The sequence below is a fragment of the Myotis brandtii genome, unplaced genomic scaffold (assembly GCF_000412655.1).
Source record: "Myotis brandtii unplaced genomic scaffold, ASM41265v1 scaffold398, whole genome shotgun sequence".
Taxonomy (NCBI): domain Eukaryota; kingdom Metazoa; phylum Chordata; class Mammalia; order Chiroptera; family Vespertilionidae; genus Myotis; species Myotis brandtii.
In genome coordinates this window covers 1081266-1090519 of record NW_005365280.1, presented here as the reverse complement: position 1 = coordinate 1090519, position 9254 = coordinate 1081266, and the positions used below count along the sequence as shown (strand labels likewise).

The 9254-nt window shown below is 45.5% G+C and overlaps 1 protein-coding gene across 14 annotated transcripts in view; it reads left to right on the top strand.

Moving 5' to 3' along the window:
• ATXN1 (ataxin 1) overlaps positions 1-7119 on the top strand; it is a 440907-nt gene extending 433788 nt beyond the window's left edge. For all 14 annotated transcript variants that reach the window (XM_005873029.2, XM_005873027.2, XM_014545180.1 and 11 more), the window contains one exon: positions 6121-7119. In XM_005873029.2, coding sequence (XP_005873091.1) covers positions 6121-6651 — 531 coding nt within the window. In that variant the 3' untranslated portion in view covers positions 6652-7119. The remainder of the gene's footprint in view (positions 1-6120) is intronic.
• The last annotated feature ends 2135 nt before the right edge of the window (positions 7120-9254 follow it).

Below are 9254 nucleotides of genomic sequence, written 5' to 3'. Positions count from 1 at the left end.
GGAGCTATGGGGGGGAAAAGAGGAACAACTGTAATAATCTGAACAATAATGATTTAAAAAATAAATAAATAAAATAAAAAGGTAAAGGTTTAGAGGAACCTCTAACAAATCCAGTATAAACAGCCCGCCCCCCCCAAAGAAGTTGTTCTTTATGCCAAACTTTTTTTTTAATCCTCACTGGAGGATATGTTCCCATTGATTTTTAGAGAGAGAAAGAGAGAGGGAGGGAGAGAGAGAGAGAGAGAGAGAGAGAGACATCAATTGGTTGTCTTCTTCCTGTATGCACCATGACTGGGGATCAAACCTGCGACCCTTTGTTGTGTGGGATGATTCTCCAACCAACTGAACCACCCGGCCAGGACCAAGACAAGCATTTTTAAGCCCCGAGAGAGGACAGCCAGTGGGATGGAATCTGTGTGCCGAGAGCTGCCCTGGTGGCTTGCTGAGCAGGTCCTACGGGCCTCCCAGCAGTGGGGGCCATGGGAACCATGCAGCGATGTGCAGGAAGCGCCCAGCTTGTGGCTTGGGATTAGTGTCTGGAGGCCCCTCAGCACCAGCCTGGAGTTTACTGAGCAAGCCCGAGACACCCACCGAGGACTGAGTCAGGCCTGCACCACGGTGATTAAATATTGGAAACAACACTCACAGATGTCCTACACTCAGCTGAAGACGTATGACTGTTTTCATTGATAATTTTTCAACATTGATGTAAGTGGGTCTCTTGCTGAACTCTTTAGTCCTTGTTCCAGGGTTTTCTGAGGTTCTTGATGTTGAGAATGTAGTCATGCAAACTGGCCTTTGAGGAAAGCAGGCTGGCTTTTCTCTTCAGGTAACGCAGGATCAAGAATGTCAGTGGCAGACAAGTTAGGAACTCCCAATTTAATAACTGCACCGGACGCGGACACCCACTGGAACCCGCTCCGGAGCTGCCGTGGCTCCAGGACCAGGCAGAGTCGGCACATTTGGGAGAGTACCAAGCAAAATGTTTTGTCAGATGCCCTTCACATTTGTGAAAACAGGGACTCCTGTTAAGGAAATAGGAGGCAAATTTAAGCAGCAGACGTTTTGTGTTCTTTATATCTTGTTTTTGGTGCTATGCACATATGTGTGTATATAGACAGCACCCATCTAAGATCGAAATATTCAAACAGCATAAATATGTGTTTATGCACACAGTGTTTAAATACAATAGCTATTGACTGAGTAGTTAAAGGAATTTTATTGAACTTATACACAGAAAAGCAAAGAATGATCATAAAATCCAGTCATTAGCCGGAGCAGGACTGTGATATTGAATAAATTATTATTGGTCCAGCTGTGTTGCTTGCTTGTCCTGATTCCTCCATTTGAATAGAAGGTGGAGGTGATGGGTTTAAAGGGTTGGTTTAGGGGGCTGGAGAGAGGAAGGGAAGACAGACTTCTCATAGAAGCAGTAGTGAACACATGGGGTGCCTGCAGTAGCAGGAGGAGGGGGTGCAGAGAAGGAGGAGGGTAAAAGGTGATCTGCCCCTAAAAGAGAAGTCCTGGCTTCCAGGCATCCAGAGATGAGAAGCAGTGGGGCCTCCAGCTGACATAGGACAGGGGCTATTCATGCTCACATTTTATCCTACGACTGCTTCACGTATTTGGAAAAAGATACATTTATGGATGAAAAAGATGGACTGTGTGGCGCTGCCAGGAATTATGTAACGTCCTTTGGTTTTTATATGGTGCTGCCCTCAGGAATGTGTGTTCATTGGGGTTTAAGCAGAGGCCGTTTGAACCCCCACAAGGTCATAAAACGAATGGTTATTAGCACAGCTGAAATAGCAAAGAGGAACCTCAAGAGTGGAGAGAAAGGAACCAAAGTTTGATTCTATGAGGTCATGATGAACTCAGCGTCTGACAGGGACGCACTGAGGGAGGCCGCTAAGGCTCAGCCCAGAAAGCTGCCTGTGAGTGGTGAGCCAGCCCCCAGGCAGGTGCTGTCCCTCTCCCTGGAGAGGACTGGTCGCCCAATTTAGTCCCCGCTGAAAAGCAAGGACAGCCAGCGCCTCTCAGCGTCTAAACATTGACCTCTGTTGGCCAGTTGTGCCGTTGCAGTGTTTTTGCAAATAGACGGCAAACACGGAACTAGTTATTCATTGACAGTTAATGAAGAAGTCACAGGGAGGGATCTTTCCGTCGAAGTATATATGATCATGTCTGTCTTCTTGAAATTCCCTTAGAGAGAGGCCTCATCTACCTCCAAGCACGCAGTCAGTGCTGATGGATGCTGCGTTGGGCATGCTCAGTACAAAGCTGATGACCTGGTTTCATGTTTGCCTTCCCTCTGTAAACACACTGCAAGGCGTGCACCTATTACAGGCCAGAAAGCATCCTAGACTCTGGGCATGGAAAGATGAGCAAAACGGACAAAATCTCCACCTTTGTGGAGCTGGGGAAAGAGGTGAAACAAATAGCATGAGTAAAAAAATAAATAATGCATCGAAAGATAGTAAGTGCAATGGGGGGAAAACAAAGCAGGGTAGAGAGGGCAGGAAAGCTAGGGATGGGGTGTTGTTATTTCAAGCAGAGTGGTCAGCGAAGCCCTGGGAAGGGCAACGGAAGGCGACAGCGCACAGGGCAGACAGGATTCCAACTATAGCGACTAATGTGGACCCAGACGCAGAGGTACAGGTGCAGTTAAAGGACCAGCAGGAGACAGGTCACTGTGGTGCAGTGAGGAGGGGGCATGCAGACCGCGGCTTGTGCATGGTGCTTGTCCTCCCAGAGAGAAGGAGCTGGCTTGGCCAGGACAGGGGCAGTAGAGGCAGTGAGCCGGGGTCTCATTCTAGGTAAATTTGGAAGAGAGGACAGACAGGATTTGCTTTGTGATTTGATGAGTGTAGTATGAAAGAGCCGAGTCAAAAGTGATTCCGGGCCCTTGAATGACTGGAATAAAGGAAGTGCCATTCACGGAGATGAGAAGAGCATAAGAGGTGCCAGTGGGCAGGGGCATATCAGGAGGTCTGTTTTGGACACATTGCATTTGTGTTACCAGTAGGTAGCCATGTGGACATCATGAGATAACATGGTGGCCGGGATCCAGGTGTGCCTTGTGAAGTTACTTGTTTTGCACGCATGTTGTCCCCCCACTGAAGCAAGAGCGAGGTCTTAAACAACAGGTTCTCTTCTGCAGTCCCTCACATTTAGCAGGTGCTCAGTGTGGTTACTGAACTTTATTACAACTGCGAAACCTGGAGTGGGAACACGTGCTCAGCAACATTGGAAGCTCTCAGCACCATAGGGGAGACCTGCTTGGGCCTCAAATTCAAGGAACTCACAGCCTCGCTGTTCCAGTTTAAAGTAACATCATGTCACAAAATCCCACCAAGTCTATTTCTGGCCAGCACAGTAGCCATCCGCACAGATAGCATGTTCTGAGGTAGATAAGTCTTCTCCAAGGGAATTTCAAACAGACCTAACTACATATACTCTTCCTGAAAAATCCCTCCGTATGGTTTCTTCATTAACTGTTAACAGTCAGTTAACCTTTAAGAATGTTTATGTCCTTCTGATAAACCTAACTATGAAATACACAGATTGGTTATGGATACTTTAGTATGCTTATCTGAGATATGTCCAATGAGAGTTTAACTTTCACCAAAGAAAGGGAAAATACTTACTTTAGTTGACATATATGCAGACCCCAAAAAAGTACATTTTCTAGATAATTCAGGTTACATATAGTCAGGAGGGAAATGTCTGAGGATAAATATTAGTGAGGATGAATAATCAGTGAGGAGAAAAAGTAGCATTTGGCATGAGCTATCCAGTCCACTGTTTACAACAATCACATTATCTGAATAACCTTTCACTGTTGGTTTGTGTAGACTCACCTGAGGATGTGTGTGTGGCATCTTTTCCAGGATGTCAGAGCTCCTTTGGGAGGAGGCAAAGCCAGAATTTAGGAAGAAGGGACCAAAGACAAGCCTTTGAAGTGGTGGAATATATCTTCCCAAACCTACCCAAGTTGAAATAAATTCCTTTATCATCAGCTCTTTTTAGTGCATATCTTAAATATTCTCTCCCTCATCACTTTTCTTTCATGAATTGTTAGGTAGGCTGTTCAAGCTACAGACGACCTCATGGTATTTAATTCTAAGACCTGCCTTGGGAGTGTTGAGATGAGGGAGTAATGAAGGGCTTTCAAATGCCCCAAAACTTTATGGAGTATATAATTGGAAGCATATGCATCTACATCACAGCCTTTGGAATAATCAGTAGTGTTACTTGTTATAAAGGCCTTGAAAACATTTCTTCTCAATGAGTCTGTAGATACTGGGTAACACGTAAAAGTCTCCGATAGACTTGTCTATGAATATGCAGTAGACATTGTTTTCAGAACATGGAATGTTGGCTGCTCTGAGGAGTGTGTACGGTATGGCTCACACACCAAGAAAACTGTCAACTGGTAGGTATTAGGCTTTCTGTCAGCAAGGAGACAGACTGCCCGAATCAGGGGATCATCCAGGAACATGCAAAGCCAAAAAGGCCAGTATGTTTGCAAATAGGGCTTCCAGTATTATGAATATCACATGACCTCTGACAGCTGTTAGGCAGGGATAAGCAAACAGTGAGTCTGGTAGATTCTTAGGAGATATTTATACTTCAGAACTTTGTTTTTATGACTTGGAAATGCAGTTTAAAAATCCCCACTTGAAGAAGGATTGGTTCCTCTGCTCAGTTTGTGATGTTAATGGCTCTAAGAGGTTTGGGGCAGGATTTATGGAGCCAGCTCCAGGGTGGCCCTCCCACTTGGAACTCAGTGGTCATCCCCATCTGATACTATAACTTGTATGATTGTTCATATGTATATGCAAATATATGTGTGCGAGATATAAATGTAGTTCCGTAATTGAATAGCAGCCTCATCACACATTTATATGGGGAGACTAGAATTGTATGAGTAGGTGTAAGGCAAACACTATTTCACAATTTTCTGTACCATGAAACAAACCATGAGTTCCTGCCATTGGGATCCTGTTTATTTCAAGTGACATTCACCACTGTTGGGGATAGTAGGAATGTCAAGTTCATCTCTCTTAGTGGTATTATATCTCTGTTCATAGAGGCAGAGATCGGGAGCACAGGAAAAAGAAAAATGGGTTGGGAGACCAAAGAGACTGAATTAAATCCCACTTCCATCAATTCACAGCTGTGACATTAAGCAACTGATTTAATCTCTCCGAGACCATAATTATAGTTCCCTATTTATAATTTAGAACAACAATGCTTTTTTCACTAGTATATTGTTAGTATTAAACAAAAGGCTTTTTGTAAAGTTTGTACTCTAATGTTCAACAGATAGTAGGTACTCAAAAAATGTTAGCTTTCTTTACATTTTTAAAATATCCCAGAACTATGAAATGTTCCCCAGATGATATTCACATTGATATGGGCTCATGCTCACACACTATAGTAATAGGCATGCGGCCCACAGGCGGAGAGTTTGACATGCTTGTTGTAGATGAACCAAGTACTTGAGATGTATATGTCACATTGATCCTCTCCCAGCAATGTTCTCCCCTCAAACCTCCCCCGATTCTGCTTCCCCTAAATTCCTAGGGTACACATTCATTTACCCACTAGATATGAAGCCTCAACTATGTGCCAGGTACCCCTTTAAAAGCCAGAGATACGGTGATTAACACATAGTGCCTCCCTCGTGGAGCACACACAGTCCAACTCAGACCCACATCAGCCCTGTCGCACAGAGAAGAGCCTTGTCCCATGAGCTAATCAAGCACAAGGCCAGCGCCTTGCTCAGTGCTGAACACTCAGATGTTCTTTCATCCTTGGGGGTCAAAGGACTTGTTTTCACAGAGTCCAGGCCTAGAGCTGATACTCAGTAAAATGATATTTTGAGTGCTGAAGGGACTTGTACACTGGCTTCTGCCCAACATCTGCATACGGTAAGTACAAATACAGCAGAAAATTAAGAGCCTCGTTAGTGTGTGCTAGTGGAGGAGATTTGTGGAACTGTCTTGTTTTGCTCCATTCAGCTTCTGCACTGCACGTGTGTGAAATAAAACCCGAATAAAAGGTTTTCACTTACTTCCTTTCTGTCTCCCCTCTCTGTCTCTCACCGTCCCACAGGTCAGCGTGGAGGTGTTGGTAGAGTACCCTTTTTTTGTGTTCGGACAGGGCTGGTCGTCCTGCTGTCCAGAGCGAACCAGCCAGCTCTTCGATTTGCCGTGTTCCAAACTCTCCGTGGGGGACGTCTGCATCTCGCTGACCCTCAAGAACCTGAAGAACGGCTCGGTGAAGAAGGGCCAGCCCGTGGATCCCGCCAGCGTCCTGCTGAAGCACGCCAAGGCCGACGCCCTCGCGGGCAGCAGACACCGGTACGCGGAGCAGGAGAACGGCATCGGTCAGGGAAGTGCCCCGATGCTCTCCGAGAACGGCGAACTGAAGTTCCCAGACAAAATCGCATTGCCTGCAGCGCCCTTGCTCACCAAAACAGAACCCAGCAAGCCCGCGACCACGAGGAAGAGGAGGTGGTCGGCGCCCGAGACCCGCAAACTGGAGAAGTCGGAAGACGAGCCGCCTTTGACTCTCCCCCGGCCTTCGCTCATTCCTCAGGAGGTGAAGATTTGCATCGAAGGCCGGTCCAACGTGGGCAAGTAGGAGCGGCGGCGTGGCGTGGGGCAGGAATTCGGCCCTCCCTTACCATTTGTATCCAGATTACTGTACTGTAGGCTAAATAACACAGTATTTACATGTTATCCTCTTCCTTTAGGTTTCTGTTCTTACCTTGTCGTTAGAGTTACAGCTGGTGTTGCGCAGGAGACGGTGCATATGCTTTTTCCACGAGTGTCTGGCCGTGGGCGAGCGGGTGGCCAGCACGGGGCCGGCGCGGCCAGGCGCCTGGTGGAATGAATGTGGCTTTGGAGTGGCTGCCTTTTCTAGCAGCGCCAGAAGCATCCGCTGGGCGCTGACTTCTGCTGGTTTCATGAGGAAGTTCGGGGAAGGGGATTGCAGGGGTGTGCGTGCGAGCGTGCGGGGCGAGGGCGAGAGGTGGGGGGGTGCAGCAGGGGTGCCACAGCAAGCGAGGGTCTTCTCTCTGCCTCCCCCTGTCTCACGCTCTCAGCACGGGGTTGCTGCGAGCGTGCGGGGCGAGGGCGAGAGGTGGGGGGGGGGTGCAGCAGGGGTGCCACAGCAAGCGAGGGTCTTCTCTCTGCCTCCCCCTGTCTCACGCTCTCAGCACGGGGTTGCAGCTCCAGAGACACGTCCTCAGGAGGTCTCACGTACAAAAGAAATATCAGGAACCCAGCCTCAGGGCATCCTAGAGAGGATGGAAAGCTAACCCTGTAAAAGAACATTTTCCCCCCCCTCCAACATATTTTACAATAAAAGCAACTTTTAATCATATAGATATGTATTTCCCCCTATGGGGCCTGACTGCACTGATTTTTTTTTTTTTTAAGAGCAACTGCCACACGTGGGATTTCGTTTCTGCTTCTCTAGTGCAGTGCCGTCTTGGGGTGTCTGGTGGGCAGGGCCGCCCTGACTGCCTGGCTCCCCGAGGGTGCGGGGCAGCGGGGTGGAGCGTGAACGCCCACTCTGGTTCTGTGCAGTGTTAGGAAAACCAATCAGGTGGTCGCATTGACTTCCTCCCAAGAGGCAGGTGGAGCTGCCCTTCACCTTGGGTTTGCAAATCTTTTGTCTTTTAACTCTAGTACTGTTTATAGTTCATGACTATGGACGACTCGGGTGCCACTTTTTTCAGATTCCAGTGAGACGTGAGGAATTGGATTTTGAAGATGAGCATATATATTGCTATCTCTAAGCACTTACAATGCTGTTCACACTTTATTACCAAGCATCTTGGTCTAGCATTCAACAAGTACTGTATCTCACTTTAAAGTCTTTGGGAAGAAAAAACAACAACAACAAAAAACTAAGTTGCTATCTTTTTTCGACACTGTAACTGCATTTCAGCTCTGCAGAGTTTCTCACGGCAAGATATTGACAGTTTCCATGTGGTTTTAAAGGATGAATGTGAATCATGAACCAGTATGTGACAATGAATGACCACCCAGTGCAGCCTGGCGGGAAGGCACTTTCACTTTGATGTTTGAGAAAGGATTAAAGGCATATGCAGAGCTGGCAGAGAAACCGAGAGAAAAGGGATGGAAAAAAGAATACTCATTTTTGTCCAGTGTTTTTCTTTTTACGACGAACTTTTAAAGAACCTTGCGATTTGCACATCTTGAGTTCATAATTTGTGTGATATTCCTGCAGTTTTTATCCAATAACATTGTGGGAAAGGTTTGGGGGACTGAACGAGCATAAATAAATGTAGCAGAATTTCTTTCTAACCTGCCTAAACTCTAGGCCATTTTATAATGTTCCTTTCAAAATTTATTTTGGTCTTTCTACCACATCTGTCACAAAAACCAGGTCTTTGGCAGGACAACTCTGAGAATTTTCTTCAGATTCATTGAGAGAGTTTTCCATAGAGACATTTATATATGTGAGCAAGTTTTTTTTTTTAATTCATTATTGTTGTTGTTAATGTTTTTTCAGAATGACTTTTTTTTTTTTTTTCATCTGAAATCAAATCAAGATTTGGTGTTTGGTACAAACCCAGAAAGGTATTTCAGAATTTAAACCTTTCATTCCCAGAGAGGTGAAATATTGTTTGTGGGTTTTGAGTTTGCATCTCAAAGTGCTTTAAAAAAAAGTTTTATAAGTAGGAAGAAATTTTTAATATTCGTACTTGGAATGGCTGCAGCTAATCTGAATAAAAACTTCTGATTTTCCTTTCCTCATTGAGAAATAATACTTTTTTTTCCATTTCACAAATTTAAGAAGTCCTAATGTCAGCCCACATTTTGGCTATCTAGTGTTCCTTCACATTTTGTTCTCACCAGGACTAATGAGTTTATAAACCATTTTCTGGAATGTACCAAAAACATTTGAATAGATAGAGAATAGCTAGAGCCGGTCCTTGACTCTATTTGAATTTCATCACCCTCCCTGCATGCTCACAGAGAGTTGGGTGGGTCTATTCTCGAAGTCATAATACTCCTTTAGTGCTGTATTTTTTAAAGCGTTTCTGTTCAGAGAACTTGCTTAATCTTCCATATATTCTGCTCAGGGCACTTGCAATTATTAGGTTTTGTTTTTCTTTTTCTTTTATAACCTTTGGTGGCAAGAGGAATACGAGGCTGCCACATCGACTTTGTCCTCATTGGCACCACTATTTACAGTAGCCACTCCTGTGG